At 50.4% G+C, this 18,767-nt stretch overlaps 1 protein-coding gene and 2 long non-coding RNA genes across 5 annotated transcripts in view; 2 read left to right on the top strand and 1 right to left on the bottom strand.

Annotated features, from left to right (window-relative positions):
* Nucleotides 1-18,767, top strand: part of LOC135906953 (ecdysone receptor-like) — a 178,582-nt gene that overhangs the window by 11,907 nt on the left and 147,908 nt on the right. Inside the window, exons 1-2 of one of the 3 annotated variants that reach the window (XM_065438584.2) lie at nucleotides 10,204-10,278; nucleotides 10,525-10,672. The exons of 1 other annotated variant lie outside the window; for it this stretch is intronic. In XM_065438584.2, the coding sequence (XP_065294656.1) occupies nucleotides 10,660-10,672 (13 nt within the window). In that variant the 5' untranslated portion in view covers nucleotides 10,204-10,278; nucleotides 10,525-10,659. Of the gene's footprint in view, nucleotides 1-10,203; nucleotides 10,279-10,524; nucleotides 10,673-18,767 lie in introns of those variants that run through there. One more of the 3 variants, XM_065438583.2, reaches the window with a different exon arrangement.
* Nucleotides 1-18,767, bottom strand: part of LOC135906958 (uncharacterized) — a 147,190-nt gene that overhangs the window by 70,970 nt on the left and 57,453 nt on the right. The gene's annotated exons all lie outside the window — the stretch shown is intronic.
* LOC139057561 (uncharacterized) lies at nucleotides 5,872-7,821 on the top strand. The gene is made up of 3 exons (XR_011512901.1): nucleotides 5,872-6,194; nucleotides 6,263-6,343; nucleotides 7,284-7,821. It is a non-coding gene; the product is annotated as an uncharacterized lncRNA (long non-coding RNA).

Below are 18,767 nucleotides of genomic sequence, written 5' to 3'. Positions count from 1 at the left end.
TCGTTTTCGAGGAAAACTATATATAAAGAATCAACGCCGCAGCGCTTATCCTTTTGTTCTACACATCTATCGCATACGCCCGGGGAAACGTCGGGGGATCGCTCGTTAAACGATGCGCGCATAGTCAGCGAAAAGAACGAGGAAGTTTCTGTCTTCCACGTACGGCGTTATTCGTCGATTTTAGTACCTTCTCGCGAACACACGGGCAAAAGTCACTGTCGCTCGTCCCTTGAGAGCGGCGAATTGCGCGGGTGTCGCAACCCGACCGGTGCAAACGCCGTATCACACTTGTTGTATGAGGAAAACCCGGGCGTACTGCCTATACGTTCCGTCTCACCGACTGGTTACGTTACTTCGCTCAGGGCAGCGAAAGCTACGGGCTGCGTCACTCCTTACTGTTTTTTTTTTAATTCCAGCCAAATCCACTTGCATTGCTGCAGTTCCTGATGTCGACATACTCTCAGTGACCTGGTGTAATGTCTATTTGCATCTCCGGATGAACGCATCTTTAGTGTACTCGCTCGTTTCTTTCTCTTCAGTCCTTTAACTCAGTAATCTCTGTGTATAAGGTAGCAAACCGTGCTTGCGTTATGTTGATCTTTCCGCCTTCCGTTCTCTCTCTCTCTCTCTTGGCAGCAAAATCCAGAAGAAGAAAAGTTCACTAAACATTGTTCGCCGCTAATCCTTCTGGGCCTGCGGCTATCTGAATGGAAGGATGACGGAAGGATTAATGGCAGACAGTGTACGAGATGGTGGCGATGTGGGCTTTTGGTTCATCGTGCCAGGGCGAGAATTTTTGGCGCAAAACAACAATAACGACACAATGAGGTACAAGTGTGTGTCCTATGTGTGCCCTACGTGTGTCCTGGTTTTTGCGATAAAAGTGTAGGAAAGCCCTCGTTTCTCGCCGCGAGGCGAACAGAGGGCCGGTCCTGGATTCTGATTGGCCGACGCGACCCGTACCTCTTTCACTTGCACTGCAAGCAAGGTCGTTGCGACGGAGACGCGAGTGCAACAGGCGCGCGGCGCGGTCAAGTGCGTGGTTTCAGTCGGCACCGCTCGTTGGATCGGGCGCGGGGAAATACCGCGTTCTGACGCGATATTTCGACGGGCTTCACGGATGAATTCATAACCGGTTAATCGAGGCACGACCCGTGGTGACGGCGAAGGTCCGCGACTACACGTTTTGTTGTTGTTCGTAGTTTGTATTTGAAAGCCCACGTCGTGCGTTACAAGGTTATTCGAGAGAGGTGACGCGAAGGGGGAAAACAGCGATTCATATGTACAAAGGGTAATTGAGTTGTAATGGCTGCGGCACACGGTGAGGAACGGAAACAGATGCCAGTCTACAACGTCCAGATCCACAGGTTCGGGTCTTTCTTTAGCACGCAAGAAGAAGCGGTAACAGAATAACGCGATCAATTAAAATGATAAATTACCCGAGGAAGCTTTTCATGTGGTAGACAGTAATAAGTAGAAGCTATAATCTGCAATTTGGATGGCGAGCCTGTAGTTGTAACGTCAAACGAGTTGCCTGATAGGGACTCTTCATAATAAGCGGGTCGTAGAAAACGTGCATTGAACGGAAAGAACGTGTCGTATACGTTTGTGCACACACACAAAAAAAAGGGGGGGGGGGCGTGGCTGCTACCGCGTATTGTATGAGCGGGTAACAATATAACACAATTACATATTGTGTGTGGGCTCGTTAAAAAGTGGCAGTCTTTCGCTTCGAATCCGCCTTTTGACACACTCAGCTGGAGAAAATACGACCGCTGCGGACGGCACATCCATTGATGCGTTCTAAATGCTAAATGTGCTAAATGTGCAGATACTGGTCTATATTCGAAAATCAAGCTCTAACCATTCTGTTATAGGGCACTTACAGTGGCGTTATCGTTGACTAGCTATATACCGCGCTAACGCAATGTTGGAGCATCCCGTCGTCCGTGCTTGACCGTATATTAAAGAACAAGGAGAGAAAGACAAGCACACAGAAGATTAAAAAAAAGACATCTCAAGAGTGTAACCGCGATTAGTTTGTGTATACACACTGTCTGATATGTTAAGTGACGTGGCACCTTGTGGCCGAAGTTAAACGCACCTCTCTCTCTCTCTCTCTCGTACCTTTCTTTCGTTCGCTTAGCCGCTGTTGTCGTGAACTGCGTGACGCACGGCAGAACCAAATCTTCATCGTGTCGTGCTTTCATCGTGCCGTGCTTTATATAAAACACGCGCGACGCTCCTCCCACAGAAGGAGCGCGGTGGCTCTGGTGCACATAGGCACATGCGTCAAAATAAACACAACTATACAGAGGCCATGCGAACCAGTTGGAAGGGGACATCTTTAAATCAAACCTGCTTCCGGCCGTATTTTAGTTTTTAAGCGCGGTCGCAGTGAATCATTCGGAGTCGAAGACCTTCTCGGCTACGTCGGATGGCGCAGGTTGCAGGACGCCCGAACGAACACCGCGCCTGTGTGTCTGTGTCTTTGTGCGCGCGTGCGTGTGTGTGTGCGTGTGCGCGTGTGTAGGCGTTAGCGAGTAATTGCGCGATGACGCACATTGACGTTGGTGCTGGCGAAGGGCCCTGGCGTTCCGGTTTGGCCCCAGCGCATTGCAGCCCGTGCATTGACGTCGTCGTCGCCTCCGACGCACCGCATGCGCTACGCAATACGCGTAGGTCGTTATAGAAGGAGAAATACAAACTCATTGTTTTTTGTTGTATTTAAGAGGTCTGTTTGGGCCCGCAGGTGGCGCCGGCTACTCTTTCTCATTATGTAGTTGCGCTCAACACGGCAGTGCCGATAGAAGCAACGATTAGAAGACAGAAATATGGGGGTTCTAATGTTTGCGTATACAGAACGAACGTTCCTGGAAGCTCCAAAAATGTAATTGTTTCTGGGCAGGTGCCAAATGAGGTCGCTGTCGGCAGTGGCGTAGCCAGAAATTTTGTTCGGGGGGGGCTACGCCACTGGCCCAATATTATATATATATATATATATATATATATATATATATATATATATATATATATATATATATATATATATGTAGCTGCCCGTTGCAGCTCAGCCTCCTCCTTAAGAGGTAGCTTTAGCTCGGGTGCTCCTATTTAAGTACATGTAGAAGGTGAATTCGTTTTTCCCAGCAACCACTTCACCAAATTTGAGGAGGTTTCTTGCATTTAAAAGAAAAAGTTTAATTCTAGTGACTACTGGCTTCGAAGGTTTCATTTAGGTGGTCAATTATATATTAAAAATTGGCCAAAATTGAACATTTTCCGAAAACGAAACTATAAGGTTTAAAACTCCGTGACTCAACAATGAAAAATGATATCACAATTCTGTGAATTGCATCTAATAGTACATCTACAGGGGACAAAATAGATATGTTACACGTGAATCTAAAAAAAATTTAGTATTGTGGAAGTACGGCTTTTGCAGAACCCTTGTACACAACGTAACCAATTCACGTAAGATACAAATTGACACAGCAAACTTGTCCGCTTTGTCTGTTATAATAAATGCCGTTTACAGAACCACAATATCTGTTCTTCATGTATTGCTATTAGTTTGTAAACGTCGTGCTTCTATTTTTTCAAACTTTCGAATTTTCCAAGATATTTTAAACAAAATTCAGGCCCTAAATCGAAGTTCTGTTTCCAACAGACACTAGGATTCAACTGTCTCTCTCAAATGCGACCAATTTCAATAAAAGCGATTAGCAGGATTATCTCAGAAAAGCGTTTCTGCGTTTTATAAGTATTTGAATAGGCCGCGTCCGATTGGGCCCGAGCTAAAGCTTCCTCTTAAACAATTTATCGAGGGATCAAATACATGAATAATAACTGCATTGTCATTGCCAAAGATGCTGCAAATGAATTCTTGAAAGCTACGCACTGTAAATACAAGTAAAATATGTATGTTTTCATAAAATATTATACTCGTATGTGCCAAAAATTGTGCCCAACATAATTGACGTCAATGCTTCCATGTTTTTTGTCTATTTATTAAGTAAAGAAAATATCACACGAACTTTAGAACTATATCAGTTCGAAACCAGGAAAGCAGTGCATGCCGCTGATATGAAAAATTAAAAGGCAATGAACTGAACAAGTTGAGGACAAATATGTTAATGAAACTTTGTCATTCAAGAACCGTGCTTACATTCTTGTATATATGCAATGGCCAGTGAGAAATCTCAATTACGCTGTCGTTTGTTCCAATTTATTACGCAGGAGTAGCTGAAAATCTAAAGCACAACTTTGGAAATGTCAATGCACCTTTCACATCAAGAGCTTATGAGATTTATACCCATAAAATTTCGCAATTGATATCCATGCGCTCCATAGAGTCCGTGGCCTCAGTGAGATGCCGCGGCGAGCCCGCTCACCATCAAAGCGCCCTTGAAACTTTGTGCTCGGATGGGACTGCTTGGCGTTATGTGACTCCCGGTGTATGGGCGTTGCCACGAAATCCAGCCCGAGTTCGCAATCTTCGCGGTTAAATGTCTGTTCGAGCGTCAAAAAGACATTCTAGACAAAATCCAGAGTGATTTCCGGCGCCGGGGGTCGCTTTGGTCGGCGGTGCATGGACAGCACGAAAAAATTTCGGGGGGGGCTGAAGCCCCATAAGCCCCCCCCCTGGCTACGCCCCTGGCTGTCGGGTGTGTACCTCATTTCAAGCGCAACACTCGTGAACGCGGACACAAGAGCCACGGAAACGCGAACCTACGAGGAAGCGCGGAAACAATCATCTGTGCCATAAAACGAGACGCACATCGACATATGAGATGAAAGTTAATTTAATTTGCAGATTTAGCAGCATTATAATATTCCCGATTCCCCCTGTAACTGCGCTAATCCGCGTGCTCTCTTTATTACTTTAGCTGGCTACCTTTCGGTGTCGCGTTCACCTCAAAACGGAGGTGTCGTGTCTCTTTTATTTATTTATTTTTTTCCTCAGAGAAAATAATCTGCGGTCTTGTCATGAATATTCGCCGACCTAACTCGCCTATTCTGGGACATGCTAGATCTTTTCCGGAGAACGAGGGTGGAGCAGTGGGTGTAAAAACACGTAAGCAAAAGACGACCACGAAGACGACAGGAAGTTCGCTTTTTCGAGTGCCCGACACAGCCACCACACAGCGGGAGGCTATTGTTGGCCCCCCACCCCCTCGCTACGTCGTTACCGCCGGCATTCGTCGTTTTTTTTGAGCGACACTTTGCTTGCGCGAAAGCCGCGGAGACTGTTCTGTTTTATTTTACTGCGCTCCCTCGGTGATGATCTCTGTGCCACTGCGACTTGTGTAGCGTCGTTTTGTTGATTGCCGTAATTCAAAGCTCGGTTGCGCCTGCGGGCTTTGAAATTGTCTACGCTGCCGGTTTCGTTCTTGATGACTGCTGGGCTCAGAGAAATCGCGCTGGATGCGTTTCGTTTTGCCGCATTTCCTTTGGCAGCTTGGTCGCAAAGGTACGCGAGCGCGGTTTCCACTTTTGGCGGCTTCGAACCGCGCGGGATGCGCTGCCGTTGCCAACTGAGTTAACTGGGGCAATCGCCAACGCTTTGTTTCTGTCCTTCGCTGTAATTTCTTCAGCCGATCTTGGCCGTGATCTCTCGTAACCTTGTTTTTTTTTTGCTTTTTCTTTTCTCTCTTTCGCAACATGCGTGCGATAAAGACCGCGTTCCGCCGAAGCCAAGGAAGCCACATTTGCATTACAAGCAATGACCTGGTGCGGACGGCGCTCGTGTGGTTGGGCAAGTGCTTATAGACCAGAACACGCTAGTCTCGCACCCAGACTAACCGAACGCATACTCTCGCACCCGGGTTGCCCGGTCGACCGGCGCTGTTTTGTATACTGGGCTGCCAAAGTGTGTTCGCCGGCGACCAGTAGACATGGCAAGCGCCAGCTCTAGGGCTCCAAAGTGCGGAAATGTGCCCGTTCACACGGATCCAAAGTAGAAGAAGTCATCTGGGCATCACTGCGTCGTGTTTGGATGCCAAAACAACCAGCGGAAAAGGAGCAGGTTGCTTAGCGCTGTTTGCGAAGAGCACAACACACGTAGGGAATCGTGCCGGTGCGGTGTTTTCAGCCTGCGCCGATTTCCATCCGCAACGAAGAATGCCAAGCTGCGCCACCGGTGGATAGCTGCAGTGAATAGGAAGAACTACCAACCCAGTGAAAATGCACGAGTGAGTATTCTATCTGTGTATATTTTGGTGCCACGTTCAACTTTGCGCCCTACAAACGTAATACGCAGGTTTGCTCCGAGCACTTTCTGGGCAACAAGCCTACAGAGCAGAATCCCGCGCCGGTGCTTCGCCTTGGCTATAACAAAAAGGCAAGCCTTTTCGTGTTTTCATTCAGGCAGAGCTCCCGACGGTTAAGCGGAACAGTTGAGTTTGCGGTTAGCGATACTTGCAGCTGGTGCACGGAATGACCATTAAGCGTGAACGACAAGTTGTAGGCCTTGCTGGTGAGCGTTATTGCTAATGAAAGTAAACCGAAGTCTGCTCGTCACGTAGCATGCGTCCACAAAAACGTAAACGACGACTACTCGTCGCCGAAGGTGTTCTTGCAGCGCACCTACCTTTACGAGCTGGTGTTGCAGGTGTCATTCGTAACGAATTCATTTGAGCCTCCTGAGCTCTTAACTGCGTGCGGGCTGTTATGCGGGGCAAAGCGCAAAATATTTCCGTTCATATGGCGAGGAAAATAAGGTGCTTAATTATTCTTGTATTTTGTAACAAAATTTTGATCGTTCTCACTAGTTTTTTTTTTTTACTGTTTTCTTTTCTAAGGGAGCGCCAACAATCCGATGGCCTCGCACAAGCGAAACAGGTCTGGTACCAGGTAGCTGAAGTTGGTGGGGCTAATTTCTTGGAATGCAGGTGCGGTTGTTGTCTTGTACCAAAGGGGTCCTGATGATGCAGCTTTAAGTAGGGATGGTAATTTTACGTGCCCTGTCATGGTTTGTGCAACTGTACAACACCTGCATCTGTCATGCTCGCCCTGTTATACGGGCTTTGACTGCACATGTAGTTGAACATTATAACTACTTTAGTACCTCATTTTCCAATGAGTGCAGGTTTAGCATCATATGCTGCTTGTTCGAGTGCTGTAGGCTTTTGTTCTGAATGTTGTACTCTTAAGTGGTTGCACGATACAATTGGCCTGGTGTATTTTCTATTTCATTTTGAGAGGACTTTATATCTTCGCAAAAGTGATGGCATGGGAAAGAACTACAGCCCTTCTTACTATAACATCTATTTTGTTTTCAGTGTGCAGGTGGTGAAGGGCAGGCGTCTGCTAACCACGCAGTCAAACGACCTCACCAGTTGGTTGCCAAGCGCGGCCAACCCAGTAGAGACCATTACAAACAAGACCAAACTGAAAGTGCAGATGACAGTGTTCTGCGTGCTTTAATAATATATGGCACCAACACAGTGTTGTAAATTCCTTCAGAGGTTACGTGCCAAAAAGCTCACAGGTGTTCTAGCATATAGCGCGCGGTTTGTACAAACTTAATAGCGTACCTACCTGATGTATTCGCTTCTGCAGTCTGCACAGCACTCAGTGTGTCCATTGTGGACTTGCACGAGGTCTTGAAGTTTGATTGAATCCAGACAGCGAAAATGACAGGTTAGAAAAAACGTGAAACACGCCTTCCGCCCAGCTAAAAAGCCCAAGTTTCGCTTTCGCGCCGGGTCGCATCTCCCGGTGTGGCAGCCCAGGCCTGCTACTTCGCGGCGCTTGGGATAGATGGCGCGACCGGCGCTCATCAATATGGCGGCGCCCTTTGAATTCACGGTGTTCTGGTGTATAGAAGGATCATTCTTGTCGACGCTCTGCTCCCCATAGCAGTAGCTGCGCGATCGAAGTACGCTGGGCAACGTTCGGCGTTAAGTTGTAGAGGTGTCGCTCTCTTACCCCCGTATTCAGAAATGTATCGTAACTTAAGCCCACGCTTCACTTGAAATAAAGGACGCCTGTTGTGAACGCACCAAAGAAAACGCCACGACCGTCTTGGGCACGTTCACGCGAGGCATCATTTATACCAAGTCAAGCATGGGTTTCAAGTTAAGATGCATTTCTGAATGCGGGCGTTAGTGAATTTCTTATCCATGACGCCGGTTGGCCGATCCCAGCGATAGCCGGGGCTCAGCTTTCGTGCGCGCCAGTGACTATAGAGGAACCTTGAGTAGTAGTGATCGGTTTTTTTACGTAACGCAAAGAAAAGTAAGGAAAATACCGCTGACCGCTCAGTATACTGTCTGTAGCTACATCTGATCACGCCTGAACCCCTGAACGGAGGTCGGAACATAGGGCATTTGACATTTCAACACGCGTATAAGAATGCCTTCGCGCATGCGCGATGCTGAAATACAACCTCCCCAACGAAAGCCGTGGCGAGCGCCTTTTAACATTCCCCGCGCCCGTCTCGATCGAAACAGGGTGCGTGCGCGCGTAGGAGGGGCCCCCCCGTTGGGGACTGTGTCTGCCGGTCGACCGCACACGCGGGGTCTGTTGTTGTGGCTGCACGTGCGGCACAGCTGCCGGCCCGGCTTCTCTCCGTGCCTAGGTGCTGCTCCGCGCCGGCGGCGTCGACCACATGTTGGATGCATCCGCGACATATACAGAGTGTCCCACATAACTTGAGTCAGGAATTTAAAAATGAAACGCGCGTCCGAAGCGAATTGAAACGAACGCTTACTATTTGCAATAGCCTATATTAACTCAGACATTTTTTCCCCTTTAACTCACTAATTGAGTTTAATCACCCAACCTTTTAATTATTGGCTGAGGACCCCAAGTATGATACGCAAATTTGTAGAGCGCCTTCAGAAACCACCGATTGAGTTGTTTCCTTTACGATACGTATCATCATCATCATCAGCAGCAGCAGCAGCAGCAGCAGCAGCCTGTTTTATGTCCACTGCAGGACGAAGGCCTCTCCTACGATCTCCAATACCCCTGTCCTGCGCCAGCCGATTCCAACCAGCGCCCGCGAATATCCCAATTTCATTGCTCCACCTAGTCTTCTACCGTGCTCGACTGCGTTTCCCTTCTCGTGGAACCCATTTTCTAACCCTAATGATCCGACGGTTATCTAACTGGAGCATTACATGACCGCCCCAGCTCCATATTTTTCTCTTGATGTCAATCACAATATCGTCTATACCCGGTTGCTCTCTGATCCAAACCTCTCTCGTTTCTTTCACTTAACGTTATGCCTGAGGACCCCGAGTATGATACGCAGATTTGTAGAACACCTTCGGAAACCACCGATCGAGTTGTTTCTTGTACGTGATACGTCTCACGTAGTCCTCTTTCCCGGGTAACAAAGAAAGCCCACGAAGTATGGTACACCCGACTCTTTTAGCCTTTTTTTTTAAGTGCATATAGGTGACCGCACTGGAACGCGTAGTGCACAGTGGCACCTCAGTGCCATCAGCTGCTGTCATACCGTGCTCACGGTAGCGTCGCCTGCGTTTCGCGCAGCGAGTGCCTAGGGAAGCGCACTCGCCGACTTCACTCTGTGCAAGTAGGATCTACTACTTGGCAGTTGCCAGTGTGAGAGAAGGGAAAAAAAGAAAGACAGCATGAAAGAGCCATTGCGTGCTGCTTCCGCCTGTGCTACTTGCGAAGGACAAGTAACATCGTAATAATGACACTCATTCGTGTAAAGATGCTCACTCACTTGTATAGTCATTCGTATAAAGAGCTCTCTCTCTCTCTCTCTCTCTCTCTCTCTCTCTCTAGCTTTCTTTACTATGGTGACCGGCGCCCCCTTGTTTTCTACTTGTTTTCGATTTCCGTCTGCTGCAGTGACGAGACTCGCCTCAGCGCCCTACCCGAAAGAGGAGCTCCGCGCTCTTCCGTTTCATTTTATTCGGCAGCAAATGTTTAATGTATGGTTGCACTGGTTTCTGAGCGCACATGCTTCCGGTCGGACCGCACGCGGCGCGCGAGTACGGTTGGTTGCGTTGCGCTCTGTTAGGCGAGCTGCTTGCTGGTATGGTGACAGTGCATTCCGGGGCTGCTCTGCCTTACAGTTTGGCTGTCGTACTGCGATCGATACGATAAACGCCACGAAGTTACGATAGCGTGCCGCAAGGGGCGCTGCGCTCCGCCGTGTTCAGGTTCCATGAAATGTAGCCGCGCAAGATCTTATTACCACGCACATTGCCGCGAGCGTGGGAGTTTCGTCTGGGCACGGCTTAGTTCCACCTCTGGAGCAGGACGTGCGGCTGGCGGACAGATGAAGCCTGACAGGTGTATCGCTTTAGTTTAACGTTGTTCTTTGTCTACCACGCTATGCTGATTCGCGCATACATGTGACTGAAAGCGTTATAGCCCTGGCAATCGCGCGAAGGCGAAATGTACCCAACGGACGTGGTTGAGAACGCTGCGCGTCTATATGTCACATGTTGCATGGGCATCCTTGGCTGTAACGTAACCGCTTATTTTTTCTTGTTTTCTTTTTTTTTCTTCTGATGGTGATTATGTGTTCGCTTGCAGCTGTCCATGCGCAGAAGGGACGCTAAGAGACACGTTGCAGTCCACAACTTGGGGGACTCGCGCCACGTGCGCCAACTCCCTTGACTGCGAAGGGAATGCGCCGCCTGCTTAACACGAAGTGAAGTCATTTCGGCAATGAGGCCCAACGGTGAGTGTGCGGGGTAAAGAGAACAATGTCGTCGGGAGGAGGTGGCTTCAGTTGAAAGGGAAGCTGCCTTGTCGAGGGAGGGACCAGTGAAACTCGCGTGCGGTGCGGATGATGCATCGGCGATCCATCGTCGAGCGGGACCAAGTGAAGGGGATATTTGCATTTTACCTTTGAAATTGGAGTGGTTCATCGCAGTGCCTGTGGCATCGCGCCGACAGTACGCTGAATTTAAGAAGCCGTTTTCCCTCGGCTTTTATCGTGGGTTTCACGTGGCGTGAACTTTGGAAGCATTTGGTGTCAGAAGATGCACGCCACCTGAAGGAATGTGCTTCGGGCAAATGTTTGCAAGAGAAGCCCAGGAGGGGCAACGAGGGAAAAGGAGAAAGCAACAGGTGGAGAGTGCGTTCGGTAGAATAATATCGCTTTGTGCGTTCTGGCTGCCTGTCCTTTTCACGCACTTAAGCTGCCTGCGACAGTGTGAAGTACGGAATCGTCGCGATGTGTTTCTACTCGTTGCGTTTCCCCTTTTTCGGCTGAGGCGTCGTACTGGGGTAGCTCTGTGAGCAATCTGCCGCTGCTGTCGTAGCGGGCGCTTCGGACCGCTTAACCCTGCCACGCCGATGGGCACTCCGCGCCCGACGGTTTCGGTAACGGTACATGTGCGACCTTTCCTGCTGTCTGTTCGTCACGAGACCGGACGGAAAGGCTGTCTCCTGTACTGCATGCAGGAGTGGTATTTCAGGAGAATCTCGGAACTGCTCGTCTTATATCGTGCGTTTTTTTTTTTTTAATCTATACGCTTCCTTTCGTTGTAGCGCTTTATCCCGAAACTTCCAAGCCACACGAACTAGATGAGTCGCAGTGTTTCAGCGATGTCAAAGAAGCCGGCGCGAAAGAGAAGCCAGATCTCTGGGGGAGCACCCTTCAGTCACATGTATTTTTCAACCCTCCCTTCCCCCACCTTTATATGTATTTATTGTTATGTCATTGTTCTTTTTTTTTTCTTTTCAAAGTTACCTTGTTTCCCTCACTGCCGCTATAGCATCGCGCTAAGGAAACAAGCAACTCGGGAATCTGCAGGCGTGTGCAAAAAATCCATTCCATGCCGGCGCTTTATAGTGCATCTTAGTGCTCTCTTGAATGTATCGTCTTTATTCTGAAGCACACTGCCGTGTGGCATAACTTTCTTACTTTCTTCTGCCTATGTTTTCACACAAGGATCGCGTATGGGGGCTTTCTTATATTTAAAACTTGCCCTTTCGCAGCGACTATTTCCAGCTGGAACTGCGCAGCCAACTTGCCGCAGCCCTTCCCAATAGACACCCCCGCGCTGACGTTTCCTTGCCTGCATATGTCTGCGAGCATTCTCCTGCATTTTTTTTTTCTCTTTTTTGCTTCCTGACCCCCCTCACCGACCCTTTCTACCCTTGTTTCTCTTGCCTCGTCGCTCTCTTTTCAGAAGGGTAAAAACGTGCGATATAGGCACCGTGCTGCTGCAGCGGAGCGGCCAAAGCAAGCGCAAACATTGTCTGTGTATGTGCACACGCCGTTCGCTCGGAGGAACCCCTGCGTTGGCGTGGCTCCAGTGTTGGCTGGCTGTCATTGGGGGACGGACAGCGAGCGAGAAGGCTCGCGCTCACGAAAGACGCCTGCCTTTTTAATCGCCGTCATTCAACGCCGCCGCCGCCGCCGCCGCTGCTTCTGTCACACACTGCTGCTGCTGCACCCCCCTCCCACTCCCTCTCAAAGTAAATTCCGAATAAAGCTGCTTCTCCTTCCTCCTCACCCTCCTCTCTGTGGATGCCTGTATACTCGCCGCCTGCTGCAGCCAGCCTGGCTGGCTCTCCGGCTTGCCTTTGCCACTGCCGCACCATCACCACTGCTTCTTTTCACGAAGATGCGCCGCATGGCAGGGTGCGCTGTCTGCTGCTGTGTCATGGTTGCCTGCTGCCCCCTCTGCCACTTTGTTTGCGCTTTCTGCTGCACGCTTCTCGGCGGCACGGCGGTGTGTCCCCCCTCCCCGAGCAAGGGTCCGCCGTGGTTCCCAGAACTGGATCCCCCGAGTCCACCCCTTCTTCTAAAAGTGACGTACCGCCAACACCCCGCCGCCCCCACCACCTTGCGTGCCACGCATGCGCCATTGCTGACTCTGTTGAGCACTCCAACCCGAGTACCGGCCGTGCATGGCTCCTACTGCCCCAGGGGTGCTCGTGCACGAGCCCCTATGCTGTCCTGTCTGTAGAGTACGTAATCCCAAGCAGAAGGCATGCAGCGAGTTGGGTGACAGGACCAGTTTGTTGTTTCACTTGTTGTATGCGCGGCCTGTTCTCTTTAGACGTCAGTGGCATATGCGCGTGTGTTTCACCGTGGCCGATGGCGACTAGGAAGCCAAAACTTCTCGAGTAAAAAAAAAAAAGTAGACCCGAACAACGTTGCCGTGTCAGGCGCTGAGCTGAAAGAAGCAGCCGCCGCAGCTCGTCATCGTCGTGTTGAAGCTGCTTGTTGGACGTTCTACCGATGCTGTTATATAGAAATTAGTTGGGGGAACTTACGCTTATCTGTGCCTGGCCAAGATGCCAGGATGTTACGAAATGTTTACGCTTGGTGCTTATGAGGGAACGGAGACCCCGCGAACGTTGGCGTGCATATAGGAAGATCGTTATGGGAAAAGTGGGTGCTCTTCAAAGAAGGGCGTTAAAGGAAGGAGCAGTGAAACCGAACGAACAAAAGTAGGTATTGGGGTGAAGCTTGAAAAAAGACACTCACCATTGCAGCCGAATGTGCCTCACCTGCAGGGTTTGGCTAAGGCTGTCGGGCATTCCTGTTTTTCCCCCTTTATTTCTTTTTAGACGTGGACTGTTTCTGTAACAACCGTAAACACGCGTGTCATGTTGCCGTTGTGCGACCTTTGTTCAGAGCTCCCAGCCGCCACTCGTAGGAGGTCTTCGCAAGGACATGTGCGCCGCTGCCTACATTCCGATAGTGGAAAATGCGCAGCGCCTGTATAATTACATACGCCAGGTGCAAAATGTCTAGCACGTCATCGGCACGTAAAGGCCATTGCGCTTCCGCAGCCCACGCCGAAAATTGAAGATATGCAACAGTACGATGACACCTTTACGACATGCCACTGTAGTCTGTTAAGTTCGGACAAAAAGGAAAGGGGATGGGGGTGGAAACGGAGGGCTAGAAGTCACAATCATCTCTAAAAATCAAAGTAAGTTTCCAGATCAAACAATTCATTTTCACAAATGTTGTCTCTTTCGTAAGCTAAATAACTTTACCAACGCTCAGATCTATACTGCAAGAAGCCAATCAACGCGGTGTTATCCCTTCGGTGACGGCATTTATCGCAAGACTATAAGCCACTTAGCTCAAGATAGAAGCTCGTTTCTAAGGTGTGCTGAACGGTAAGTTTTCACTCGACGGAGGGAGCTTCAGTTGTGATTCATTTATACCTTGGTACGGGCAGCGTCATGACTTAAAGCACAAGGCGCGTGAGTAATCATTTGAAACAGCGGGAAAAGGTTGCATGTTCTCGAAAGACAAGGCTTCTAAGAATATTGTGTCCCCTGGGCAGGACTGCGCCCAACAGTAGGAATGTCACTCTCTCTGACAACCTACCTGTCGAAAAACCAGCCGGTGCTGTTTCGTTTTGAGCGATACGTTTAGTGTTCTCAGTCGCATTGCACGGTGCTGTACTTTGCGTTAAAAGGAAATTGCTCTTGCAACACTTTTGGACTCTCGTAATGCGTGGTAACCCGTGCATCGATGCCGACCTACTCACGTCTCTGCATGCCCCGTGGTGGCGCCGTGTTGTGTCTTCCTTCATATCATGGCGGTTAGGCAAAGCGTTCATAGCGCCAGCGTGCTTTCCGTCTGTGAATTGCGATTACTTACGGCAGAAGCATCGGCTAAGAAGCAGTGCTAACTCCTGGCTGCAATGCTTTCTGAGTCTTCGAAGTCGTCTGAATTCGGCCAGCTAATTTGCCATGCCTATGCTACGTGGCCTGTCGGCGACACACCCTACACGAGCTCGCCGATCCGCGCGCCGCCTTTCGTTAGTTGCCGCTGTCGCGTGGTGTTGCGAAGATCCGCCATGTTTTGCGCAGTTGAAAAATGCATTACAGGAGAAATACGAATATGGCTGTCGGAGCACGTGGCTGGCAATGACTCTGCCACCAAGTGGATGACTGAAAAGAGGCTGCAGCCGCAGCTGGCGCAGCAGCCCGGGGCCTCGGCCCTGTGCTGATGGTGGACCGGCTTATCTCGCCGTTATTTCTTCCTTTCTTTTTGTTTCCTGCAAACTGCGGCAACCATCATGTGTCACTTGCCCCAACTTCGATGCGAGCAGGCGCAGCTGGTCGCGTGCTATTTTTATTTCCCGCTCCGCGAGGCCGTGGTGTTGTAATACCGCCCCGCGGAACCGCACTGACGAAGCATTCTTTCCGACTGCACACTCAAGGGTGGAGACAAACCAAAAGTTAACAATGCAGCCTCGAGAGGAACGGTAACGCGCGTTGACACAGTGAGAAATATACCCCAAGGGCGCGTGTATAGCAGGTGAGCACGTATAATAGCAGGCCGGTGGCACTCGCAGATGCGACACACACTGGATGGAAGAAACGAGCCAAGCGTGGTGGCGTACAGAGAGCCTCGTTTTCGCAGCGCGGCCCGTGCATCGCTTGTCGTCGCCTCGCCCACACTGCGTGTCTGCCGTGTGCAACGGACCGGCCGCCCGTGCAGCAAACGCACCGTCGGAGCGAGGCGCCGCTAGTGGCTGCTGCTGCGAACATGTATTCGCCGCGCGGTCTGGATAGAGATAGTCTCGGAACGCTGCGCTTTCGAGGAGCTGCTGCCACCGCGAGATTACGAAGCGTCCTCACAACCTGCCGGAGCTCGGAACGAGCGGACCACTTTTTCGGCAAGCGGGTCGCCTCTGAGGCAGTCCACGGGACCGTCCTTGCGCCCATCATTACTCAAGAGGTGGCGCAGCGACCGGTTATCATTTCAGTGTCTAGTTTGCGGGATATCTCCGGACCTACGTGTATCGGGCTTCTGCAAAAGCACAAAAGGTCGAGCGATTGTGCGATGATTACGCACTTCGAGAACGTCGGCAGCCATGAGAGGTCACTTGTCGTAGTTTGCCAGATTGAAGATCGGAACGACGTAATTAACTGCTCTTTTTGTGTCCATGAGCTAGATGTTTCAGGAGCTGACTTGTGCCGTAAACGTTTGGTAGGCGTGAACGCTGCTGTTGCAGAGAAATATGGTCAAATAAGGTATTGATCGTGGAGCGTGCTCTATATTTTGCAGAATTTTTATTCTTAGCTGCCCACCTTTCTTGTCTCGGCCGCGCGCCCACTTGTTACGGTTAAGGACAAAGGGAGGCCGTGGAGGGAGGAGTGATGAAGGGCATAGTGTAACGCGTTGTCTCCAAATTTCTCATTCGCTTAGCTAGTGCCTGCCGACTGGGGCTGCGCTGCTCGTCTATTACCATGCTTCTGTAGCGCTCTAGGTCGATCATACGTGAAATGGACTTCACAATAATATGTTTTTGGTTTCGATTTATCTCTTCTGTTCCATTCCTTGCGTTCGTGGGCCCTCCTATCTTGCGGAGGTGGACTTCCATTCACATTTCCCACGTGTCCTGGATTTAGCTATGCTGTGTTTGCCCTGTTCCATATTCAGTGGCATCGAATAGCAGACTGGCCTCCTCGTTTCAAGAAAGCTATCGATTTGAGAACGGATCGCGAATCCGTTCCAGTATCTCGCGTGTGGGTGTACGGCGTCCGCAGCGCCAGTTTGCCGGCCCTAGGTTTTGGTATTTTGTGGTTGCAGGAGTAAGCGTGCGTTCGTTGTTGGTGGCTCAGTTGAATCACCCGTACGTGCTCGTGAAAAGCTGATCCAGCACAAAGGCGTTGTGAAGCAAGACTATCGGACGTGTGTATCGCGCTCTTCTGAGGCTTCGATTTCCTCCTTTCGGCGTTTTGTGGGTGCGCTTTGGAATAGCGAAGCCCTGGCATATATACTGAGCAAGAAATAATAGCGTAGAAAATAACGAAAAATCTGCGCGTCGAAGGAGGCAAGCAGAAAGTGGGCGCGCGTTTGAAAGGGCTCGACTGCGAGACGTGCTGGCTAGGCGCTGGCATGGCGTACAGGGCGGCATGGAAGGGGAGATTGGGGTGGAGGGAAAGCACCGTCTCCATGGCGACGCTGAGCGCGAGAGAGCAACCTTGAGGGAACGAGCGCGCTGCGGACGAGCGACAGCAGCAGCAGCAGCCGCGGCGGCGCCCTACCGAGCGTTGCTCCCTGGACGATGACGTCATCGTTCATCGGGTCACGTGGCCTATGTGACGTCGAGGTCACGGGGCCTCTTCAGCTCAAGGTCGGATCGGTACGCTGGCTCGGCGCCAGCGGCAGCGGGTGAAGGCGCTTTTGTTTGAACGCCGGCCGGCCGGCGTGAGCGGGCTCGGGGGCTTCGTTGGTTGCCGAGTTGAGGGTGTGGGGCTGAAAGAGCGGGGGGGGGGGGGGGGGGGTTCGTGCAGCCTAGCGATCAGCGCCCGGGTTGGAAGCACAATTCCGGGAAAAAGCGCTGTCGCAAGAGCCGCGCAAAAAAGCGCGGTATGCGCGGCGGCGACGACCACGACGCCCTCCAACGCCGCCGCGAGCTGCGTGTGCGTCCGTGTGTCAATGAATCGACGCGCCGTCGCTAAACCTGCATCGCGTATGAATGGCGCGTGTGGGAGCCTTTTGTTCGCGTTGGCGAGAGCGCGACGCGTGCGCTCTTTGTTTGTGCCACTTTAAAAAGAAAAGAGAGGCGTCCGTATGGGCTGTCACTATCCGAGGCGAAATTGCCTAAGCGCGCGAGTTTGCTTTCTCCGAAAGCTGCGGAGAAGCCGTCTTTTCGCGGTGACGCAGTGCTGGCCCTGAAATTTCAACGCGTTCTCCCTCCCTTTATCGACGTGCTCGAGCCGTTGGCTACGAGTTGGACACAATGAAACTTGCTCGTCGAGGACACGCTATCGATCGTCGGGGTTTATATTTTATATCTCGACGCTCCGGCCAGCGCGGGTTCCCGCGGCGCGCTGGCGCAAGTTTATCTTGGCTGTAGCGGGTCATCATGCGGACTGCTGTCGTGTCGCAGTGAAGAGCCGTGTATTGTGTCTATCTAGACACGTGATTGAACTCTGGGTATGTCTCTCAACTGCGTGCTTTGCGGAACTCCCCTACCCCAGAAAAAATGCAATCATGTTGATTGCATAATATTTCGTACTGCAACAGGTCTATCAGGCTGGTGCGCGTTTAGTAGTCTTCAGATAGAGAACACGCAGAGAAATTGAGTAGCCGAGGTACTCTATCTCAATCTCTCCACAGCAACTACTGCATAACAGAGCATAATAGTATTCATAATAGTGTTAAAATTATATGGACTTGAGGCTCGAAATTTAAGTATATACACCTGACTGCAATTATTTAGCAAATAAAAATTTGGTAACGAATGTCATGTACAGCTTGGTCGCTAATGTTTATGTTTAATGTGATGCTTGGGATGGAACGACGTGGTTTCTAGGGGCATGGAGTTGAAAGGAGCTTTAACTTTCTGCTGCCATCCGCGTAATTAAGGTGATGGCAACGAAGTCTATAGGCTAGAGTAGGACGTCTCTACGTGCTGCGTAAATAGGCACGTGTGAATTCCAGTCGACGTAATCCTTGGAAGTTTATATGTGATTGGGCGCTTTCAGCTGAGTAGCACCCAAAGGGTGCAGCAATATAATCTAAAATGTTGTATTTGGAGATAATTTAAAATTAAATTATGGGGTCTTACGTACCGAAACTACGATCTGATTGTGAGGCACGCCGTAGTGGGGGACTCTGGGATAATTTTGACCATCTGGGATTCTTTAACGCGCGCCCATATCTAAACACCACGGGTGTTTTCGCATTTCGCCCCCATCAAAATGCGGCCGCCGTTGCCGGCATTCTATCCGGCGACTTCGTGCTTAGCAGCCCAACGTCATAGCCACTAAGCAACCACGGCGGTTTTTTTGGAGACGAGTCAATGTTTGCGCTTGAATAGCGCACTGTATCTCGT

Source organism: Dermacentor albipictus, chromosome 1, assembly GCF_038994185.2.
Source record: "Dermacentor albipictus isolate Rhodes 1998 colony chromosome 1, USDA_Dalb.pri_finalv2, whole genome shotgun sequence".
Classification (NCBI taxonomy): Eukaryota; Metazoa; Arthropoda; class Arachnida; order Ixodida; family Ixodidae; genus Dermacentor; species Dermacentor albipictus.
The sequence above is the reverse complement of the archived record's forward strand: the minus strand, read 5'-3'. Positions and strand labels throughout refer to the sequence as shown.